General features: G+C 38.5%; 1 protein-coding gene across 7 annotated transcripts; it reads left to right on the top strand.

Annotated features, from left to right (window-relative positions):
• The first annotated feature begins 254 nt into the window (after nucleotides 1-254).
• Nucleotides 255-23,780, top strand: haus2 (HAUS augmin like complex subunit 2). 7 transcript variants are annotated; one of them, XR_010014231.1, is made up of 9 exons: nucleotides 255-386; nucleotides 2,847-2,981; nucleotides 3,581-3,676; nucleotides 3,781-3,850; nucleotides 3,935-4,067; nucleotides 4,995-5,103; nucleotides 5,597-5,713; nucleotides 23,174-23,268; nucleotides 23,357-23,780. XR_010014231.1 is itself a non-coding variant. In XM_063006764.1 (8 exons), exons 2-7 carry the CDS (start codon nucleotides 2,895-2,897, stop codon nucleotides 5,708-5,710), a joined length of 609 nt encoding a protein of 202 aa, XP_062862834.1. In that variant the 5' UTR covers nucleotides 255-386; nucleotides 2,847-2,894; the 3' UTR covers nucleotides 5,711-5,713; nucleotides 23,045-23,135. The 7 variants fall into 7 exon arrangements, 6 of the variants coding, with proteins under 6 accessions (XP_062862834.1, XP_062862836.1, XP_062862835.1 ...); XM_063006764.1 differs by lacking the exons at nucleotides 23,174-23,268; nucleotides 23,357-23,780 and adding an exon at nucleotides 23,045-23,135; XM_063006766.1 differs by lacking the exons at nucleotides 23,174-23,268; nucleotides 23,357-23,780 and adding an exon at nucleotides 19,688-19,706.
• Nucleotides 23,781-24,631: the final 851 nt, after the last annotated feature.

Here is a 24,631-nt window from a genome sequence, read left to right as displayed (position 1 = left end):
AAACTAGTGCGTTTGTACCCGTTTCTTATTCTTGTTTAATGACCTACGTCAATTCGAATAATATTTGAGTTTTCTATATGACTGCGGTGCATAGCTAATAATAAAATAATGCGCGTTTAAATTTGATTTAAGCGTAACCGAAAACCAGATATAGAAGCGCAAACAGAATACGTGATCACGTGATCACGTGATCATCTGAGGCGCAAAAGTAACAATACCAAATGAGGCGGGCTCATTCAAAAAAAGCACCTCCTTCAGCAGAGCTAGAAGGGAGGCAGCTCTTTAACGTTTTTGTACTAAATGAACTATTGTAGTCTTTTAAAACAGTTATTGATCAATTGAAGAGAGTCCCTGTACCAAAACATGTCTTAAAAGACGTATTTAAAGTAAGTATTGAGTCTATTGATGACTGCCATGCAAATATAGCTTGTTTGCAAATATAGCAATGTTGTTAGCAACTTAGCACGCTATGCTATGTTATCGTGTTATTTTACTGATTACGCAAACCCTATTTCTAGCTACAGGTCAGACTTACAAAGCAATAGTTGTGGATAAAGGTATTACTCCAATTTAAGTTTTTTAAACGTTTAATAGTCTACGTTTAGTAGTCGTTTAATGTAAAATAAAAGCCAACCTTAACTGAGCGTCTAAAAACGTTTCCTCTCCTGCTTTTTTTTATTGCTCACAGTCTCTCTTTTAATTAGGACGCACTCAGCAAAATTAGGACCCGTTCGTGTTTACTTTCGTTTTTCTTTTTAACTTTATTTATCTTTTTAATATTTTATTTATTTTATAAGGCAACTTAGTGAAGCTGTGCCCTCTCGAAATATGCTAGTAGAGAGAGTCTTGGTCTGTTTTTTCGCCGTGTCTGCAATTTTCTCTCTGGGATCAATAAAGTATTCTGATTCTGATTAATTCTATTTCTAAACTAGGATTAAACTGGCTAGGATTTCTCTTTTGCTCTCATACTGGCGTCACCCCTTTGTGACATGAAATTGAATGTGGCTGCATTTAATTTTGGTTGCATGTTGACATCACATTACTGAGGAATATGTGAAAGCTGCACATCATGCTGCAAATCTTCTGTTCTGCCACCAAAAGTTTCTTTATTTGATTAAAATCTGGGGACTGAAGGCTATTGAAGTACCTCAAAACCACTATTATGCCCACTGTAGAGTTGTGTGTTTTCATGCTGTTAGTAAGCAAGTATAAGATGGGTAAATTGTGGACATAAAGGGACGCAAGTGGTCAGCAACAGTGCACAATTGGTGTTGTGTGTCACAATTGGTGTTGTGTGTCACAATGTGTGCCATTTCCCATATTGTTACCACTGTTGACAGGTTTAGTCCATGTATTAATCCTGTTTACAATAAATTCTGACTAGGGATGTCCCGATCACGTTTTTTTGTTCCCGATCCCGATTATTAATTTGATCCCGATCCGATACCGAGTCTCAAACCGATACTTGTATTTTCTAGATATTGTCTAGATAAGAACTGGATAATACTGTTCACACAGTGCACACTTCAAGTACATAACATTTATTCAAATTAATCCAATGTATATGTTTAACAACTAAATAGCTCTGCAGTGCTGTACGGAAAAATGCTGCATCCAAGCTATTGCTTAATGTTTTGTATTTTTACAAAATCAATCAAAATGAGTGAGATAATTACAGTTTTACTTTAAACTTTACATTCGAAGAAAAAAAATCGGTTTAATGCAGTGATACACTAAAAATGAACAGAAATCTGTGTAGCAGCTTAACTTGAATATAAGAAAAAAAGTTACTTAAAAGCATTACAGTAAAACCTGTATACCAAAATAAAATGGAAAGGCTCTTTTGTTATGAAGGAAAGCCAGTTTTTAAAGTGCTTGTATTGTGACAGTGGTTTGATGTACGTTTCTATGCGAAGTGTGTTTTGACCCTTTGGGGCTTCCATAGTGCATGGAATAGCGTGCTTGACTCTAGCTGTCCGCTATTCGGTACCGTAACAGAAGAAGTTAATAAAGTGTTATGCTCCCGACAATATGTGAATATACTGTGTATTTATTTCTTTATTAAACGAGTGCATCACTACGTTGTTTTGTAAACCGGAGTGATCCTTGACTCACACACCATATAAACAGTAAAATTCTACAGTAATGAACGCAGCTCTGCTCCTACCGCCTCGTGAAACGCTCACATTGCAGACATTACACGTCGCTGCTGGACTTGTTTCACTTTTCAATTTAAAGTATTTCCACACAGCGGACATGCTGATGTAAAACAAAAGATCGGGATTACGATCGGGTTTAGTAAAGCCGATTCTGATCAGTTAAAAAAATGCCTTGATCGGCCCCGATCCCGATCTTTGAGATTGGATCGGGACATCCCTAATTCTGACTCTACCATCTGCATGCCACACCAGAAATTGAGATAAATTAAACCAGGCAATGTTTTCCAATCTTTAACTGTTTTATTTTATTGAGCCTGTACCCACTGCAGCATTAGATTTTGTTATTGGTTAACAGGAGTAAAACTCATCACATTTCCCTTCCATTTATAATTTGTAAAGCACTTTTTTTCTTCATTTTCGTCATGTCCAATGCCCTAATTACAATTCCTTGGCTGTATTAATTACACCCACACTGGCCGAGGACAGCAGCAGGCTAGCACTTCTATAGCACCAGCAGCCTCCCACAAATATTGTTAACATGCAAAGTGAATCATGCTGTGCTTTTTGTATTTTAGTCAAAACTATTATTCCATCCAAAATACAACATTAAAGTGAGTTCATTAACACCTAAAACAGAAATATTACTGCAGTCCTCTTTTGTATATTTTAAATAACTTTGTTTTACAGGCATTAGGTTCATTCTCAAATACGTTTCATTCTCAAATACGTTTCATTATGGATATTTGGGATCCAAATCCTTACTCAGTAACACCAGCAGCAAAGATCCTGGCGAGATGTGTCACCTCTGGTACAATGTCTCAGGTGAGCAATGCCTTCATTTCTGTAGTTCACTTACAAATAAAAGAATTTTCTTTGCATTTTAAACCTAATCTGTATTTGCAGTATCTGTGGTTTACAAGGTGTAATGTAAAGGTTCCGGCGGGGGTGGGGGATACCAGATGGAATTTATAGAGAAAATGTATGTGTATGTGAGTTTATCTAACACCACTGTAAACAAAGGTTTGTTTAACTGGAGCAGATTAAACCGGCCTCCTCTCATGTCATATATAAACACATTATTGCTTATGCTGTTTTTTATAATTATTATTATTATTCAATCTGTCAAATTAAACCAAATGCCTAGCCTGGTTAGCAATACATAATTATAGGAAAGTTTTATTACTCAAAGGAAGTTAATTACCAATTAATTTATAAATCCCTCTAACATTAAAAAAAACTTGCTGGTTTGCATAGATGTTTCACTTGCCCAACAACTCCCACCAAACTCTGATTACAAGTCAGTCTACATAAACAGGATTTCTGTTCATTTGTCTTTAATGGATATGTGTAAAATTTGCTGTCCATGGTAATCACACACACGTTGCAAATACATTTTTACTTTCTCCGTTTTTCATTTACAGAAAGAGCTTGATGCTGTGGCACGAGAGCCAGAGGTCTTTTCCTCACGTCTGCTGGAAACTGAGCAGCTTAACAGGATCAAGCATGAAATAGACCAGGTAGAAATAATTTATGAACATGCTTCAGTTTTCATTATGATTAGAGATTGCTGATACCATGTATCACATACAATGTGTAAAAATGCAGGCTTTGTCTATTTTAGGTGAGCTTGGATTTGGAGCTGTTAAGACTTGAGAAAAACAGTGCAGACGTTACTCATAATTACCATCTCAGTAAGTGCTGTTTAATTTTAAGGCCACCTATGTGTATCAAGTGTATCAACCCTTAGGTAACTTAATAAATCTGTTGTTTCATAGCTCAGCGGTTTGCATCCATACAGCAGTTTACATCTCACCTTCAGGAGGTGCTGAGAGTACAGACAAGTTTACGCCAAAGACTGATGAAACCTCTCTGTCAGCAGAACCTGCCTATTCAGGCTGATTTTCATAGGTCAGTGAGCTTAAATTAGCATTCTTTATCTCTGGTGTGTCATATTAGCGGAAAGTATAGCAGCTTGGAACACAGCTCACCTTTAGAACAAGAAGTACCCCAAACTTCCTCCACCTTGGCAGTAATGTGCTAGTAAAGCTGTATGAATGGGTGAGGGTGGACCTTTTAACTCTGCGGTGTTACTTATGAGATCAATGTTTCCAAACTGTAGTATACCAATGTAGCACTTATTAGTGTCATTGTATTAAAATACTAGCTATGCTTTTGTTTGGGGAAAATCTGAGATGCTGTGGTGAACAGTAGGAAAATTCAGCTTTTGTTTTATGGTGGTAACTTTGTTCAGTTTTATGTAAGTAGCAGGGCAGCTTTAATAGTTGCTATATTTTATTTTCTTAATGCCCACAGGCTAAATATCTGCCATTTTTTCTGTGCATTATTTCTTAAATTGCAGGTCTTCAAGAAATAGCAACTTTTGTATGAAACGAAACTCAAAGCTTACCTTTAATCTGCATGCCACTGTATTAACCAGTATTTCAGTATACTTACATAAAGGCTGCATTCACCTGATAAGTGTTTTGTGCTTTGTTTACTGCTAGGCTGGTCTCATATTGGCGCATAGTGTAGCGTTTGAGCGGAACCACTGGCACAGGTTTTGCTACGAATCATATGAATGCAGCCTAACAAGTACTGTATCTGGCATACAGTTTAGTACAGTAATGGTGCTTTATTGATGCTGTATGTGCTTTCTGTGCATTTGCTAGGAAACAGGCATCATACAACTTTACCAATGGTGGCCTTTAAATTCTACGTTTAATAAAAAACAAAAGTGAGATGACTAAAGGAAAAATAGCGACCCCCAGCTACACACAGGCATGTTTAATACACTTTTCAAAAACAGTTCTTACAAAAACATACATTTTGTTGCAGGTATGTGGTTGAGCTCATGGCTATGGTGGTGGAGTTCATTGAGAATTTAGAAAGGAAAGTGGAGATGGTTCGCTCAATTCCAACCACAGATGAATCTTTAAGTAATCTGGTAAGAAGCATTTTACCTACAGATGTACCATCTTTTTATGTCTCTTTACAAAAGTGTGGTTTTATTCCTACAAGTCAGGCCTTTTTTATGTATGCATAACCAGTTGGATTGCTAGAGGTCATGTTGGGAGGTGCAATTATTACTCTAGCACCTGCAACAGCATAGGATCACTACTGTTGAGCAGATTTTATTCAGTGATTGCCAAGCTTAGCATTGAAGTAACACAAGGGTGGCAGGTGCTAAGCTGGTATCAGCCAAAGCAGTGTTGGCTGAAAAACTGTGCAAAACAGATGGATTCAAGTCATTAGTTATGAATAAATGTCAGGTTTTCTTGAAACATGCCCAATGAACATGGGTATAAAATAGATGTACCTGATTTCATAATTCATGACTGTGGATGCTTTGTTAGAACCGGATGTCTGATTTTGATGGCTTTTATCCAGATTTCTTTTTTTGTATTACTCAAATAATTTCATTTGTGTTTCCTAATCAGAGCAATGCCATGACTCAACTCTTGGCTCATGTCACAGAGGTGGAGAGTCTAATCAAGCAAGTCCTTCAGCGGCCTGGGCAAGCAAAGGACATTAGTAAACCAGTGTGTAGCTAAAAGGTTGGTAAAGTGCAGAAATCGTTTATTAAAACAGAAGTTCATAACATGACAAACATAACTTGGTTTCAAAACAAAGCAAGTTTAATTTAGGGAGTGGAACTAAAAAGAATAACGTATATAGCAATAAAATAAAATTGCTTTCATTTTTTTTTTTTTGTCTGTCACCTTTGAAATTAAGAGATAAGTGTTCGAACTGTGGTAATTCATTGGTCCCTCTTTTGGAAATCACTTCTGAAAAGAAAAGGCAAAGTCTGAATTATGGATGTAATATTTAAATATAAATTGTGGATATCAACATAAATGTAATATCTAATAAATAAGAAAATGTCTAACTGTCTGATTAATAACTGGTGTTTGGGTGGTGCAGAGGTCTAACACACTAGCCCACCACCGCAGAGATCGGACATTTAATCTGTGCTTATACCAACAACGCGCCTACACAGACATGGTTGGCTGTTTCTCATTGCTGCTGCATTTGTGGCCTCTGCTGGCACAGAGATGGTAAATAATGAAGTGCACTGCATGACTCTCCATACACAAAACTGTTCCCTGTGTGAACCTTATGCAGGTGAAAATAAGTGGTTGGCTACTACACACGTATCTTGCTCACCAGCAACCTATTTATGCTGCTCTGACTAAAGACAGTTGAAAAAGTTCTGGCAGTGTCAGAAATTTTGAATCAAAATCTTGGTGTGTGTGACGGCTATGATGCTTATGAAAAATCCACCAATAGGAGGACGGCAGAGGATGACAAAACACTGTAAACTTGGTTATATGAAATTCTGTTGTTTGTAAAATACAAAATGAAATGCTTAAATTAATTAATAGCAATATAAAGAGACCAAATAAAATACCTGGCTATTGGGACCAACTGGTGATACTGACACACTTTTCACTTATAAATAAGCAGAAATACTGTAAAAGAAAACTAACATTCAACATAAGCCAGTATTATGAAACAAAAGGATTCCTTGAGTGCTAAACCTTTGCATTTTTCCTGCAGTACTCCAGCCGTGACAAATGTTCCTGTCTGCCTCTGTTTCCTTTGTACCTTTTTCTGCTGTCTCTGCTGCTCAATTTCCTCCAGCAGCAACACTTTCTGTGTGATTATGCTCTTAGTGCACAGATTCCGTACCTGCAAAGCAGATGGACTAACCTCAACATTGTTACGTGTGTACAGTGAGAAGCAAGTTTTACAAACTAATAACTGATATTCACCACACTCACCTGTTCTGTTATGCTGTGCACCAGGCCTTTGTTCTCTTCCAGATTGTAGTTATAGCTTTTAATCAGGCCTTTAATATGCCTGAGTAAAAAGAAGTAAAATGCTTATATAAATATACCATGTTTGCTGACGTGTATCGTTTATACTGATTATCTGGAAGTGCCATGTCTCTTCTAGAGATTAGGGCCAATTATGCTTTTTAGGATTACCGGCCACAGATGACTCCGGCATTGTTATGACTCATACTCAATCTTAATAATACTTTTTATTATAAGCTAAGCCACTTATAATGCCATACATTTTAGATATGATTCACATCTTTATTTTACTTCCCTTCAGAATAGTTTTGCCTAAATTTTACTATAATGTAATCTCAGCTCAGACCTTTGAACCTGTGTATCAGATTCGAGGATAAAGAGTTCCTGCAGGTGATTCTGTAGCTTGGGGCCTTTTATTGCTAAGCTCCTCAGGGCCTCACAAGCAGCAGTGCGTGTGTTGGGTTCTACCTCATAGTGTAGTGCCCACAGTAGGAGCTCCTGGAGAGTAGGTGTCACACAGCCAATTTCCCCCAAAGCTGCATAATAATAATAATAAAAATAATAGTAAAATTTTAATATAATACTGCATGCAGTATAATGCCTTCATATTAAACCAGTCAGACTGAAGCTTAGCCATCAGAATTGATAATTTACAATGCACATAAATATGTGGAATGTTTATGCAAATATGGAGTTCATCTTTTTCCACCCAATGTTCATTATGTCTAAGTATTTCAGTGATGCCACCAAGATAAAATGTTTCAATCCTAATCTTTTTGTTAAAGTAGTATTTCCAAAAGTATTTCGTTGAGTTATTAGTAATACATCTTCACCAGCCTAAACTGTTGACAAGGCAGCTGGGGTCCATGTTTATTCCAAATTCTGACCCTAGCACCTGCAAAAAGCTTTATTGACAGCCTTAATCAGTGTAGCCATTCTACTACAACCTCCATCATCTAGTTTGTGCAGAACTGCTACTCACTTAATTTTTTTTTTTTTTTTTGTACCATACTGTATAAAGATACCAGATCAGCAGCCATATGTGTAACTACTAAAACCCACACCAACAACCATGCTCAATCAGATTTAACTTTTCATGCTTATGTTTTATATGAACATTAAATAAAGCTTCTGATCCATTTCACTACTTCCACATCTGGCTAAATGAATACTCACCAAGTGTAGGGGTACAGTATTTCAATTAAAGTGGCCAGTGAGATAGATAAAAGTGGATAAATGTAAAACCTTCAAATATTTAGTTTAAAAAAATTATTAAAAGAAAAGTATTGAGACTACTTGCTGAGGCACTCCACATTGTTGTCCTAAGGAACTGTCTGTAATCAAATTGTGGCAAGGCATAAATCTGAGTGTGGATTTGGCTACATCTGAGGCGTTGAGTGTTTCCAGGACCACAGTCATCTCAATAATTTGCAAATGGAAGAAGGTTGGTACAACCTTGAAACTTCATAGAGTTGGTTGTTGGCCAAGTTAGACATTCTGGCAATCTGAGTCTTGGTCAGGGAGGTCAGAAAGAACCTTAAGGTGACTAAGAGATCTTTAGAGGGAGGACTTTTTGAATGGGCAACCACCTTTGCAGCAGTTGACAAGCCACTGTTGCAAGTGGAATTTAAAAAGTGACATTTAATGCTTTGACATAAACAGCAAGGACTATGTCTGACACTGCACATTACAGGGCAAGTGTCTAAGAGGCCCAGCCAACCCCAGACTTAAACCCTATCAAACATCTGAGAAACAGACTCTTGTAATTTAATCTTATGGAGCTTAACAGGATTTGCAAGAAGAATGGGATAAACTGCCCAAATCTAGGTGTGTAAGACTTGTAGCTGTATTGCTACTAAATGGGCTTCTACAATTTATTAATGGGTCTCATTCATTTTGTAAATAAGAAATATCTGATTCCTAATAAAATTTTTAAATCTTAGAAAAAGAGCTTTTCACTATATTATTGGTAATTTAAATGTAAACTGATGGATAAATGGGCTCAAATAAATATTTTTTAATACACTATGTCTTTATTTGTTTTATTAGCCTTAGTAATAAGCTTACCTAATTGCTGCCACCTTAACATTACATGATGAGTCATTCTGCATTAACCGAATGAGTTGATTCATTATCTGAAAAAAGATTCAACTTTAATTACACCTTCGAAAATTACATTATTTGTTATATAACTTTCTTTAGTTCATGAAACAAATGTGATTACATTATGTGGCTCAATATGGTCTTTTTCATCTTTAATCATAAGAGAGGCAGCAGTGTAACACGCCTGTTTGCGTATAACCATTAACTCATCATTAAAACAATGCATAAAACTAGGCAGGAGCTTCGCCGTCATTATCTTCTTTTGACCGATGAGGACCAGTGCCTCAACCCGCTTACAGAGTAGGTCTTATTTGGGTGGTGGATCATTATCAGCACTGCAGTGACACTGACATGGTGGTGTGTTAGTGTGTGTTGTGCTGGTATGAGTGGATAAGACCTAGCAGCGCTGCTGGAGTTTTTAAACATCTCACTGTCACTGCTGGACTGAGAATAGTCCACCAACCAAAAATATCCAGCCAACAGCGCCCTGTGGGCAGCATTCTGTGACCACTGATAAAGGTCTAGAAGATGACCAACTCAAACAGCAGCAATAGATTGTCTCTTGACTTTACATCTACAAGGTGGACCAACTAGGTAGGAGTGTCTAATAGAGTGGACAGTGAGTGGACACTCCCAACAGCGCTGCTGTGTCTGATCCACTCATACCAGCACAACACACACCACCACCACCATGTCAGTGTCACTGCAGTGCTGAGAATGCTCCACCACCTAAATAATACCTGCTCTGTGGGTGTCCTGACCATTGAAGAACAGGGTGAAAGAAGGCTAAAAAGGTACATAGAGAAACAGATGGACTACAGTCAGTAATTGTATAACTATAAAGTGCTTCTATATGGTAAGTGGAGCTGATAAAATGGACAGTGAGTGTAGAATCCAGGAGGCGGTTTTAATGTTATGGCTGATCAATGTAAATCTGTGATTCCACATTTAGTGCTTGTTTCCATTGCCAAGTGACCCATACTGTACCTGTGCTAAATTTGGTTACACTTCTTGACCAGGGACCAAGCTTATCAAAGTTGGCTGTATGGGTAAAGCAAGAAACAGTCAACTGATTGGTCAAACTGAAATGCCACTTGAGTGAGACAGTACAAACGCGGTATTTAAAATCTAAATGCAATAGATTTTTATTAAAGCAATGTCATTTAAAAACTTGGGCTACAGGAAAAACAAAACAAGTGCAGCGGGAAAAAAAACACTGCTGGTTCTTGTCTGCTATTTCATCTGGTGGACAATTCCATGTTTGCCTCACCTACAGCAAACCACTTCTACTTTCACAGGTTTCCTTATGGAATTGAAATTAGACAATAGTACATTAGGTACAGTACAGATAGTTCTGGATTTGGATGCATACTATATACTGTAGGTGTAGGGTACTGTGCAATTGTGGCCTCACCTACAGTGGGGAAAATAAGTATTTGATCCCCTGCTGATTTTGTAAGTTTACCCCATTACAAAGACTTGAATAGTCTATAATTTTTATGGAAGGTTTATTTTAACAGAGAGAGACAGAATATCAACAAAAAATCCAGAAAAAAAACAGTAAATAAAAGTTATAAATTAATTTGTATTTAATTAAGGGAAATAAGTATTTGATCTCCTACCAACCAGCAAGAATTCTGACCCCCACAGACTGGTTATGTGCACAAAAGGCACACAAATTAGTCCTGTCCCTGTATAAAAGACTCCTGTCACAGAATCAGTTTCTTCTGTTCAAATCTCTCGACCACCATTTTGAGATCATTGACAAGCTCCTCCCGTGTAATTCTGGACTGACCTCACCTTTCTCAGAATCATTCTTACCCCACCAGGTGAGATCTTGCATGGAGCTCCAGAGCGAGGGCGATTGACTGTGATCTTGTATTTCTTCCATTTTCAAATGATCGCACCAACAGTGGTCTCTTTCTCAACAAGCTTCTTGCTGATGGTCTTGTAGCCCATTCCAGCCTTGTGCAGGTCTACAATCTTGTCCCTGACATCCTTTGATAGCTCTTTGGTCTTGCCCATGGTGGTCGAGAGATTTGAACAGAAAAAACTGATTCTGTGACAGGAGTCTTTTATACAGGGACAGGACTAATTTGTGTGCCTTTTGTGCACATAACCGGTCTGTGGGGGTCAGAATTCTTGCTGGTTGGTAGGGGATCAAATACTTATTTCCCTTAATTAAATACAAATTAATTTATAACTTTTATTTAATGTTTTTTTTCTGGATTTTTTGTTGATATTCTGTCTCTCTCTGTTAAAATAAACCTTCCATAAAAATTATAGACTGTTCAAGTCTTTGTAAGGGGGTAAACTTACAAAATCAACAGGGGATCAAATACTTATTTCCCCCACTGTACAATAGGACACTTGTCCACCAAATGCACATACAGGAATGTTTAAGTTGTTTGCTATGGCTCTGTAGCTTTTCCATTAAAATGATGCAGATGTTTATATTTATAAATACTAAATTAAATTAAATTTGTTTTTAAATTTTAAGTGATTATTTAGACTTATCTGAAAACATGCAAAAGAGACAATGTAATTAATCACAAACTATTCTGCACATCTCAAGCATCATTGGAACCTGGGTTGGGGTCTTGTGTGTTTTTCTGTGTTTGTGTGGTGTTAGGATGAATCTTTTAGTTCAAAAGGTCCTGAAGAAAGCAGTCGGGAAGTCCAAAAAGTACTCTTTAAAACACTTTATTAAGTGTAAAAATGATCTGTGAATATAGGTCAGAGCTAAGCCAATCGGCGCTCCTTTCTCCTGCAGTCTAGAAACACAACCACACAGAAAGAGAGCCGGCGTCTGAGCCGGCCCGTCTTTTAAACTAGTCTAGACTCCTCCTCCGCCGCTGCTGTTGGAGCCAATGAAATGTGCTAAAAAGGCCCAGGCTCCGCCTCCCCCCCTTCGGTAGGAGTCAGGGAGGGCCGGCGCCATTTTGAACAAAAGACCATGCGGCATGGATGTCGTAAAACTTGGAAAATGCCGTAAAACTTCCCATATTGAATTTATGTTTAATAATGATGTTTAATAATGATGTTATGTTCCAAAAATCCTAACATCCCCCCTTGAAAGCATCTTAATGCTTTCACATTAACTTTTAACTATAGGTTAGGTGTTTCTAGATTCCAGGAGATAAGGATAGCCCTCAGCAACCCCCCAATTTAACCCCTTCTGACTTACATGGCCACTGGGCTGAATTTTTACAATAAAAGGTATCTAAAAAATAAAAGGCTACCAGTTAAACTAAAGGAACCGTACCTATCGCAACAGCTCCTACCCTTAAACCAAACAAACAAACAAAAAATAGAAAATTAAATAAGAATAGGAAAACAAAATAAAGCAATTTAAAAATAGGAAATCAAAAACGAGAAAAATAAAATAAAAACAATGGGTGCGTGGCTTTTACAGGAAGTCCGTTCAGGTTGTCCTCCACCAGACGGAGCTGCAGATATTCAGAAGGGGCCCATAGCTCCTGTGTCTCTGCATGACTCCTAATGTCTTATGGATTCTCCCCTGTCGGTCTTACCTGTTTTCACAGCAGCACAAACATTTAAACGATGAAACACAGAGAATATCCCTCCTAAAAATAGCAGAGTATCAAACATATATACATTGTAAACAATCCTGAACTAACCCCTTGCGTTTTGTAGCTAAACTATGTGTGTTGCACTTAACTAGTGTTTTCAAAGATGGTCTATGTGTCTGCGAACTATATGTTTATGTTTTTCCCTCCTAGTCTAATCAAATCCTTTCTCTTCTTCTTGTTCCGGTGGCTCCTCTGGACTCGTCTTCCGCATGGTTGGTTTCGTTGGGCTTTCTGCTGTGTTTTTGTTCCCTGTAGGCAGGTCCAGTTAGTGGCACTTCTGTCCCTTGGAGTGGGTCTTCCAGTCCCCTCAGTGTCTGCCTCTGCCAGTCCTTCCAAGTCTCCTTCCTTCATCACGGTGTGTGATCAGTAGTGCTGGTACTCTCTCCTCATCTTGTCTGGTCGGTTTTACCTTTAATTAAGCAGAGTTAGTAGCACTTATACTGCTCGAAGTGGGTCTTCCGGCCCACCTTCAAGGGTATCCTCCTCATCATCATCTACATGATATCTCGACAAATCAGCCAACACCATCTGGATAACTGGTGGATCCTGCCCCCCTCTGCTTCCTCTACTCACTATATCTATTACAATTCTTCCCATTAACACCCTGATACACGGGACACAACAACCACATACCACTAAAATTGCCGTTCCCACGCATGCTGACATCACCAAACTCGCAATAACTCCCTCCCATGGTCCAAATATCCCTTCTAGCCACTTAACCCATTCATTGTTTATCCCTGAATTTTCCTTCCATTCTCGTGACAAAGCCCTCAATCCTTCCAAAGCTCGTGTCACACTACCATCGGGTGCAGTATTATTAGGGATGAAGGTGCAACACGATGAACCCACAATCTGGCAAACTCCACCTTTCTCTGCCAACAACATGTCCAACGCCATTCTATTCTGTATGGTCATAAGAGAAGTCTGGTCTAGCTGGTCTCTCAGTCCCTCAATGGCCTGAACACTGAAATTAACAAATCTCTGCTGATTGTAATAGAGATAGTTTATCCAGTCTACATTCTTGTTGATAGTTACCCACCAAAAGAGTGCACTTTCAAACCCTGCAGCAATCTGGTTCCTAGCCTTAAATTCATCTGGGACCCCCCTTGGGACCCCTATACCATCAATCCACATGGTCTTGTCGAAGGATCCGCCAGGTTTGACCTCTCGGGTGTCTCTTCGATGGCTGTGGTGATTGGTCAGGACGTCCGCGGCATCCTCCACTCCGTGCTGCTTGTAAATTCTGAAAGGCATAATCAGAAAGACCAACGCACACTCCCCAGACCAATTCCCATGCAATCTTCGCCGGATTCTCATATCTCCACACAACCATACTAAATCCGCCCTACTGAATTTTTGTGCATTCAGCTGGCTGCCTGTATAATTCCCATCACTATCCAGGATAATGGTTTCCTTACACCAACCTTCTGAAAAATGTCCCCTGTTTATCGGTCCTGGTTTGTTGCTCCTGAAACAGGTGTAATTGCCTTTATAGGCTTTGATGTTAGTGGGGGTTGGTTCCTGAGTTAGTGGGTGAGACATGGATAAATTCTCACACCCTACTGGCTCAATCTCATTGAACAATGAGAGTAGGCATGTCCAATTTCCTGAAGTTACTGGATGTGTGGCCAAATTAGGTTTTGCAGCTGCGCATACGACTTTCGCTAAGGGCTTTTCCACGCTCAATTTCTTTACTGCAGGAGCACCTTCCAATTCCCTTTTACATTTGTCAACTTTATGTTTTAGATAAATTTAGAAAAATTTTAATACGTTGTTCAGAACCAGGTGGGGCTTTAGTTTCCAGTGGATAGAGACCAACCTCTGTCCAACTCAGTTCCTCAACTTTTGCGCCTGTTTTCGCCTTCTCTTTGACAGAGGAGGTTTCCACCAGTCGCTTAACAACTACTTGTTTCAATTCTCTATGTGTTAAATTAGACATTTTAGACCGCTTTAAACAACCTTTCGAGCAAAATCTGTAACACGTATTAAGAAAAAGATAAACTGATAGGTTTTAACGAGACACACCCTAGAACAGAAGATTCCTGCCTAGTCGAAGAATACGAGTATTCTTTTAACATTCACTGGCACAACTCACTCGGTTGTCCAAACACAACTCAGACAAAAGAACGTAAACCTCAGTACAACAACAGTGTCTACTGGAAACAAACAATTACTTCACCGCGACCGACAATGGCCCTATGGAAACAAACATATACTTCAGGGCAATCGACAGTGATCCCCTGGAAACAAACAGTCACTTCACAGCGACCGACAATGGTCCTATGGAAACAAACATATACTTCAGGGCAATCGACAGTGATCCCCTGGAAACAAACAGTCACTTCACAGCGACCGACAATGGTCCTATGGAAACAAACATATACTTCAGGGCAATCGACAGTGATCCCCTGGAAACAAACAGTCACTTCACCGCGACCGACAATGGCCCTATGGAAACAAACATATACTTCAGGGCAATCGACAGTGATCCCCTGGAAACAAACAGTCACTTCACAGCGACCGACAATGGTCCTATGGAAACAAACATATACTTCAGGGCAATCGACAGTGATCCCCTGGAAACAAACAATTACTTCACAGCGACCGACAATGGTCCTATGGAAACAAACATATACTTCATTACTTGTCTCTCATACTGCATTAACCCTTCCTGCTATATAAAATTCCACTTCAAACTGATCAGAGCAGAAGGTGCATACACATTACATCTAACATTTTCTACACTTATTCTACTTCATCATCGCCGCATGCTAGAGAGCCTTCAAATTTTCTAAATCACATTTTTTCCAATACAAAATCACCAATCCACTATTTATTATTTACTCTGCCATACTTAAAATAACAACAGCTCTGCTATATCAACTTCCATCAGTCCTACAAACCCCTGACTTATATTATTTATTCATTCAGATTTTTACCCCAACTTTTGGTCACTGGTACTAATACACCTCCTGCTTCTAACAATACAGACTCCATTTCCCACAATCCAACAGACTCTCACATGACCATCTCCTGCTCCTAGTCAGCCAATCCCTCATGCTCATCATCACCAGCACTTTGATCCACTTTGGCTTTCTTGAATCACATTAAACTCTACTTAAATAGTTCCACTTAGTTAACTGTCTACTAGACTATTCGATACTTCTCACCTACCAAGTTATTTTCTTCACTGTTCCCTCAATCTTTAAACTGCACTCATCTATGATCATGCATAGTATTGCCACAAGGTTTACTGCACCACATTGAACCAATCTAACTTCTTCAATAAACTATATAATATAAAATGAGTGAGTTGACCTGATCAATTAGCTAGAAAAGATTCATCGGATACAACACAAGCATCAAATATTAACAATTGCCAATTAACAATTTCCAAAAAATATTACCAATTAAATTGAATCTTACCGGAGTCCGTGTAAGCAATTATATTTAATCTCCTGAGACCCGAGCTTTGATTTTTTCAATGCATTTTTCCTATTCCTTTTGTTTTTAACCTTATTAGTTGGGCGACACGGTGGTTCAGTGGGTAGCACCGTCGCACAGTCACAGCAAGAAGGTTCCCCCTCCGCGGAGCCCGCATGTTGTCGTGTGGGTTTCCCCCGGGTGCTCCGGTTTCCTCCCACAGTCCAAAGACATGCAAGTGAGGCGAACCAGAGACACTGAACTGTCCATGTCTGTGCCTGATACAACCTGAATCTTGTGCAATGAGCAACCACCGCTTCTGCCATAAATGTAACCAAAGTGCAAAACACAATATCAAAATCTCAATAAAGAAGCAAACAAACTTTATTAGTGTTCTAGTACTTTTGCTACCACTAGATGGCAGACAAAAAATTTCCACTAATGGGGACAATCGGTCTAGGTTTAGCAGGTCAAGGAATAAGGCATAACAAAGACAAAATGTAGTGTCCTCATATGTGACCTCAGGGTCGCAAACGGTTAATCTCACCTGAGTCCATCTCATCTGAGTCCGTGCAAGCAGCAGCGCTGAGAGATACTACAGATTGCTACAACTCCCTTTTCTCTAAACAGGAGGTAAGTCTGAAGATTACCTTCACCAGGCGTCCCTGAATCTGCATGCATCTCCGTAGGTCTGCCAGTCCAGCTGCCCCAGCACAATGTATCACAGGATTTAATACACAAAGCAGCATATTAAACATAAACTCTCATTCCTGCCATAGTACTCCTGCCATATTTAAACATAAACTCTCATTCCTGCCATTATACTCCCCCCTTTTTTCAAATTTTACAATCAAATCTTGAAAATAAAACATTAAATAAACCTAAACGAGATCAGTGTGGAGACTCCGCATATGATGCAGAGACCGACCCCCCTTAACCTCTTTCCACCAGATGTGGGCAACAAACAAAAATAATAAAAAAATTGACGGCAACCAAGCATTAAATCTGCATTTTTGCCTGTGTCCGATTAGAATTTTGTCCATTAAATATTTTCAATCCATGTCTTTATCAGAGGTGGAAAGAGTACCAAAAAGTGTATTCAAGTAAAAGTACTATTACTTTAATTAATCTTTACTTAATTACAAGTAAAGTTACTACTCTGAAAATCCACTCAAGCAAAAAGTAGAAAGTAACTCATTTAAAATGTACTCACCGAGTAAACAGCAGGGGGTCTCCTCTGTGTAATGTAAACAGGAGTGGATACAAACCTCAACAGTAGTTTTTTAATTCAAATGCAATAGAAGAAACGTTGTCCTTAACTCAAATGCAATAGAAGAAACATGTTGATGCAACAATTAAAACAGTTAGGGATGTGTAATGTGTCATTTCAAATGACATAAAGCTTTTTCAAACTGTATAATCACTAGCGATGTGTCGCAAAATGATTCGAATCTATGAACCGGCTCTTCTAACCGAAACAAAGAAACCGACTCTTCCGGGAGTCGCCATGTAAATACGCGGCTCTTCAAAAGGAACCGAGACAAAAGACTCGACTCCCCGTCGCAAAACTCACTGGATTCTTTCAGACGCGATTTCTTTAGCGTTTTTTTTATTTTTGCTCGGTAACAGATGCTATTCAAAATGTAACAATTACTAATACAAAACATACTTAAGCAAAAGCAAAATTACAGTCTGTGAAATGTGCTTTAAAAACTACTTTGTTACTGTAACCAGTGTGATCAGAGCGGTAACACTAAGCACTGGATTCGTGTATGCGGCGTACGTCATCATTCACCGACGCATGCGCACCGATCGAATTTGCCCAAAAACCATATCACCGTTATTGAAACATTTTCCATCGCGACATACATCGACATCAAATCACTGTCCAGCACTACCCCATACATTAAACAAAGAAACAATATAGCAATCTCTCAATAATACATGCACCAATACACCCAGCAAATCTCCTATCACGACTAACAAGCGCTGTGTTACTCACATAATTTTAATCTTATTCACTATAACAACTCTGATTAAGGAGATTTTCCTTTATTATGTGTGAAAATGTCCTGTCACACATGGATGAATTCCACTCTAAGTACCCCCTTTCCTGGTTTAAGAACCTTAAAGTTTAAGAACGCTATCTACCTTAAAACACACTTAATAAGGTACCATAAATACTTCATCTTAACTCAGTTATCTTAAGATTATAAAATTAAATTAAATTATAAAATTAACTGCAGCACTTACCCAATCCAGGCATACAAAGACAAAACGGCCGTTGGACAAACATAACGCACATAGAGCCAAAATGGCGGATAGACAGAAAAGCACGCTGCGTTCCCAAGACCAAAATGGCGGATAGGCAGAAAAGCACGCGCAGCGCTCCCAGAGCCAAAATGGCGGACAGACAGAGCCAAAATGGCGGACAGACAGAAAACACGCGCAGCGCTCCCAGAGCCAAAATGGCGGACAAACAAAAGGTTACATACAAATACACACAGAAACACTGACAAACAAACTCCTGATGTACTATTTACGAACCGAATTTAGACTTTAGAATAAACAAATTACTCCAGCCCCGTTCCCAAAACAGACAGGCTAGTTAGAATTTAGAACGACCGAATTAGGCTAATTCCGTTACCGAAACAGACGAACTAGCCGAGTCCCGTTTCCAAAACAGCCAGACTCCTTTGAGATTAATAATCAAATTACCTGAATTCCGTTACCGAAACAGACGAATTCGTTAGAATTTATTACACTCGAATTAGGTTCGCTTCGTTACCAAAACAGACAAGCGTCCTTTCCCTTCAATTGTGTCCCGGGCCCAGCCCTGTCTAACACATGGCGCCCTTTACCATTTATTTTAACCGGTTTGGTTCGAACTCAGCAATCAGGAAACATACATTTTAGCTCCAACATATATTCACAGTTTTAAACTATCTAACGATACTTTAGTAATTTAATCAGACACTTACGGATTCTGAGATTCACTTTCACACTCAGTATGCTAAATAATAAATGCAGCTAATATATATACAGAGAACATCTGTTTACCTTGTATAGACGCGTCTTGTATTGAGTACAAAAGCTCCTCAGAATCTCCGGTCTTAGCTTGATCGATCTGATGCTACCTCAGGCCTCTTGAACCATCCTCTTGCTACCATCTGTATATTGGCTTAGCTCTGACCTATATTCACAGATCATTTTTACACTTAATAAAGTGTTTTAAAGAGTACTTTCTGGACTTCCCGACTGCTTTCTTCAGGACCTTTTGAACTAAAAGATTCATCCTAACAGTGGTTATTAAATTAGTGTGTAAATGAGTAAGTGGAAGCGTGAGTGCATATTTGATGCCCTTGATAACTTGGTGGCTTATCCAGTGTGTACATCCTTGTGCCCACTGTTTCTGTGCTAAGCTGTGGAGCCACCACAACTCCTATTAGGATTAACCACTTACTGTCTTGGTACTGATGTTGGCTAGTAGACCGGCTGCCTGTTCTTGGTCTGATAAAGATTTGCTAAGCAACTGCTGGTACAGTAATCTCTCCAGAACATCGTGATCAAACTTTCCTTCCATTACCAGACACTGTGCTGCCACCCAGCTGTCTGCTCCTGTTCCTACAGAGTCTGGAAACAAAGTCCAACCTGGAATTTGAATAAATTGAGTAAGTTTAATAAATTATTAAATTAAAAGTGTAATGCACAGGTTTTTGTTTCATTTTAAATAAATATTTTGGACATTGTATTTTAGTCAAGTCAAGTCAAGTCAACTTTATTTATACAGCGCTTTTTACAATAGACATTGTCTCAAAGCAACTTTACAAAATCCAGGACCAACAGATACAAAAACCCCTGTTGAGCAAGCCGAGGGCGACTGTGGCAAGGAAAAACTCCCTGAAAATTACAGGAAGAAACCTTGAGAGGAACCAGACTCAGCAGGGCCCATCCTTCTTGGGTGGCCTGGAGGATACTTTAAATAAATACACGATTTACACAAATCATACAAACACAGAATTAAATGATCTAAAAGTTATAACTGGTAATAAAAAGATAAATAAACAATTAAATAATAATAGAGTTGTTATCCGCTCTAGTCTTCAATAAAGTCTGTAGTGATTTCTTGTCGTTGCAATTACTCCAGACCCGTCACATCTGACAGGAGCAGCATCGTTGTCCCGGCAGTCTCGACTTTAATCCTTAACCTCGTCGGGTAAACAGGTTTCCATCAGAATGCCCTCGGGGTAAAACAACAGAGAATGTAGTTAATAATGTACAATGCTAGTTGACAAACAGTTTTACAGAGAGTTTTAGACTCCGGCAGCCCTAATTATTACAGCATAACTAAAAGGGAGAGCGAGCAGGTAACAAGGTCATGAAGGCTTTCACAGGACATCAGCGCCCATCTCCCCACCGTCACCAAACCTGAGTGATCGGACAAGAGAGGCAGAACGACAGCAACCCAACATCCCTGATCACCACAAGTTTCTATGACCAAGAACCCCCAAGCTCTGCGCCTTTGTCTATACTAATCAAAAGCCTGAGAAAATAAATATGTTTTCAGTCTAGACTTAAACATTGAGACTGTGTCCGAATCCCGAATAGAGGCAGGAAGATTATTCCAGAGTTGTGGAGCTTTGTAAGAAAACGCTCTTCCACCAGCCGTGATCTTTTTAATTTTAGGAACTATAAGTAACCCTGCATCTTGTGAACGAAGTGGACGCGCTGGGCTGTAGTGATTAATAAGTTCACTCAGATACTGTGGAGCCAGACCATGTAGCGCTTTATAAGTTAGTAAAAGTATTTTGTAATCAATGCGAAATTTAACTGGCAGCCAGTGTAGAGATGATAGAACAGGAGTAATATGGTCAAATTTTTTAGTTCTAGTTAGCACTCGAGCTGCTGCATTTTGAACTAATTGGAGTTTGTTTAAGGATCTACCAGAGCATCCAGTTAGAAGAGCATTACAATAATCTAACCGAGAAGTTATAAACGCATGGATCAGTTTTTCGGCGTCATTAACAGATAGTATATTTCTTATTTTAGAAATGTTACGCAAATGATAGAAAGCAACTCTAGTAATATTATTAACGTGTGTATCAAATGAGAGATCTGAATCTATTGTGACACCTAAGTTTTTTACATCTGGGCTGGGAGTAACAGAGAACGAGTTTAAGTTTAGCACCAGGTTAGACAACTTGTCTCTTGCAGCTTTAGAGCCAACAAGTAAAACCTCTGTTTTATCTGAATTAAGTAAAAGAAAATTACATGACATCCAGTTTTTTATGTCGTTTACACAATCTTCTATCTTACTGATTGTGTCAGTATCATTTGGTTTGGCTGATATATACAGCTGTGTGTCATCTGCATAGCAGTGAAAGTTTATGCCATGTTTATGAATAATTTCACCTAGTGGAAGCATATAGAGTGTAAATAATAGCGGTCCCAGTACTGACCCCTGTGGAACACCATACTTTACTTTTGTAGTTTCCGAGCATTTATTATTTACATAAACGAATTGAGAGCGGTCAGTCAGATATGATTTAAACCAAGAGAGTGCGAGTCCTTTAACACCTACTGTATTTTCTAGCCTCTCCAGTAAAATGTTATGATCGACCGTATCAAACGCTGCGCTAAGATCTAATAGAACAAGAAAAGAGACACATCCATTATCAGAAGACATTAACAACTCGTTAACTACTCTAATTAATGCGGTTTCGGTACTATGGTTGGGTCTAAATCCTGATTGAAATTTTTCATGAATACAATTTTCATTCAAATAAGAACATAACTGTTTGGAAACGACTTTTTCTAATATCTTAGAGACAAAAGGAAGGTTTGAAATTGGCCTATAATTAGCTAGTACGTGTGGATCAAGATTAGGTTTTTTAATCAGGGGTTTAATAACAGCACTTTTAAACAATTTAGGTACATATCCAAGGCTAAGGGATGCATTGATTAATGTAAGCAGGGGCTCTACAATAGCTGGGAGTAAATCTTTAAGTAAACGAGTTGGAACAGGATCGAGTATACACGATGATGACTTCGATGATTTAATCAACACAGTTAGTTCATTTTGGGAGATTGGATTAAAGGAATTTAGTTGGATTAACTCGTTACTATTATCACCAATGCTGCTCGGAGTGAGTCCATACTTAACATTGGCAAGTGACACACTCTGACTCTGAAGTCGTATTTTTTCTATCTTGTCATTAAAGAATTTTAAAAAATCATCGCTGGTACAGTCAGGCGGTATATTAGATTCAGTTTCATTAAAGTTTTTAGTTAATTTGGACACTGTCTCAAAAAGGAATCTGGGATTGTTTTTATTTTTCTCTATTAGGGACGAATAATATAAAGATTTAGCTTTTATAAGTGCATGTTTATACTCAGTTAGAGCATCTTTCCAAGCAATCTTATACACTTCCAGTGTAGTGTGACGCCACTTGCGTTCTAATTTCCGTGCTGCTTGTTTAAGTGCGCATGTGTGGTCATTGTACCAAGGAGCAAGTTTTTTCTCCCTAATCAGTTTAGTTTTGAGTGGGGCTACGTTATCTAAGGTTGTGCGCAATACAGTCTCTAGGTTTTGAGTTGCCTGATCTAGTTCTTTAGGTTCTGATGCTGGTATATTTGGTAATTCTGGTAGGCAGTTTATGAACGCTGCTGCAGTTGCAGATGTAATAGTGCGCTTATATTTAAAACGATGCGGTTGCTGTATATTATTGGACAGGGACACTTCATAAATTAGTAGAGAGTGATCAGAGATTAAGTCATTCTGTGGTACAATTTCCAGGTTGTCTATGTTTATACCATAAGTAAGTATTAAATCTAAGGTATGTTTACAGCGGTGAGTGGGTCCTGTTACATTTTGACAATTTTAGGGCTAATGTCATCCCAGTACCATTTTTGTTGTTCTTTGAACATTTTATCTTTTTCTTCCTAGGTTTGTCTGCTCTCAAGCATTCTTACTTACCCTCATGCAATGCATTTTGTAGAATATGCCGTGCACGGTCATTAGGTGTACCCATGGCATACTGGCATACAGCTGCAGCCATCTGAACTTCTTTTTCAGTGTCATTGAGAGCAGAGAGAAGAGACGGCAGCAGTTCTTGTACTGGATCCACCTCACAGTTACGACCAAACTGAACTAACCATACAACAGTGATGGTCAGTCTTTATGTAGCAATACATTCCTTTTTACATATTATTACAGAGTGAATAATTATAGACTGATGAAGTTAATATGTGTGCATAGGGTCCAAATATTTTGGAAGAAAGATTTCCAGTTCCCTGTGCTGCCTTTGCACTAACTCTGATGGACTACAGTTTTTCAAGGCCAGTACAAACACCCCCTCCGACACATGTTTAGTCACCAGCTGCTTCTTTTTACTTGCCAGCGTTGGGTTCTCACACAGTCATATCTCATACGGAGAGCCATGCTATGCTTCATGTGACTTCCCACCCACTCACACAGGCACCCTGACCAGCCCCAAAGACGTGTTGCAGTGGAAGCGGAAATAGACTCCAAACTTCCCTCCATCAAACATGGTGTTTATGTGGTTGTTCATAACTTAAAAAAGCCTTGTTTAGCAATGTGCAGTAGCTGCTACAACACCTTACTATGTTATTAGAATACATTTAGAAATAAATAAGAAAGTTCCTGAAATATATCAATCCTACATTTAGTCTTAGAGCTTTTTTCTTCGAAACATTTGTGCTGTCAACATTTGTACTCAGCAATTGCTGAGTAGATATTCATTTTCATTAGGTACTGTTTATAATGAAAGCTTTTTGGCGGCCACGGTAAATTGCACCCTGCAACCTCTAATTTTTCACCCACTACTGCATTTTCAAGGAGGCCCAATTTGGCAGGGATACCACAAACCTGGCAACTCTGTTGGCATTAATGTAAAGGAGGAGCATTGACTAAGCACAGCCACACGTTAAAAAACAACTGATAGAAATGTAGTGCATTTTTGATGACCAATGACAAAATTCAATTGAATGCTCAAAGTTTTTACTGTACTGGCTGATGATTTGTCTGGGTGCACTGTAAAAAAGGCTAGTTGAAATATAAGAAAAAAAAACTTAATTCAAGCATAAAGTTAATCAATACTAGCCAAATTATCTGTCCATGCAGCAAGATAATTTTACTTGACAAGAATTCTCAAAATAAGTTTGTTCAAGTCTTGAAATTAGATTGCTCTGACCGGCTACCAAGAGCTTAAAATAAGTCAAAAATACTCATTTTTAGATAAAATTACTTGAAAACAGATTTGCTAGACCACAGTAACAAGTATAATATTCTGAATATGAGCAAATAATACTTATTTAGTTTTTGGAATTCTTAATATAGGTTTTCAAATTTAAGTGTAAAATACTTAGTACTAGGGTAGTATGACTACTTGAAACAAGTTGTCTCATCTTGAAACAGGTACTCTTAAAAACCACATTTGACTTGAAACTAGGTTTTAATCTTACATATTAATGTCTTACATATCTTACATATTAAATATTAAAACAGGAAACC

Source organism: Trichomycterus rosablanca, chromosome 13 (assembly GCF_030014385.1).
Source record: "Trichomycterus rosablanca isolate fTriRos1 chromosome 13, fTriRos1.hap1, whole genome shotgun sequence".
In the NCBI taxonomy this organism is placed as follows: Eukaryota; Metazoa; Chordata; class Actinopteri; order Siluriformes; family Trichomycteridae; genus Trichomycterus; species Trichomycterus rosablanca.
Note: the sequence above shows the minus strand (reverse complement) of the source record. Positions and strands in the feature narration are given on the sequence as shown.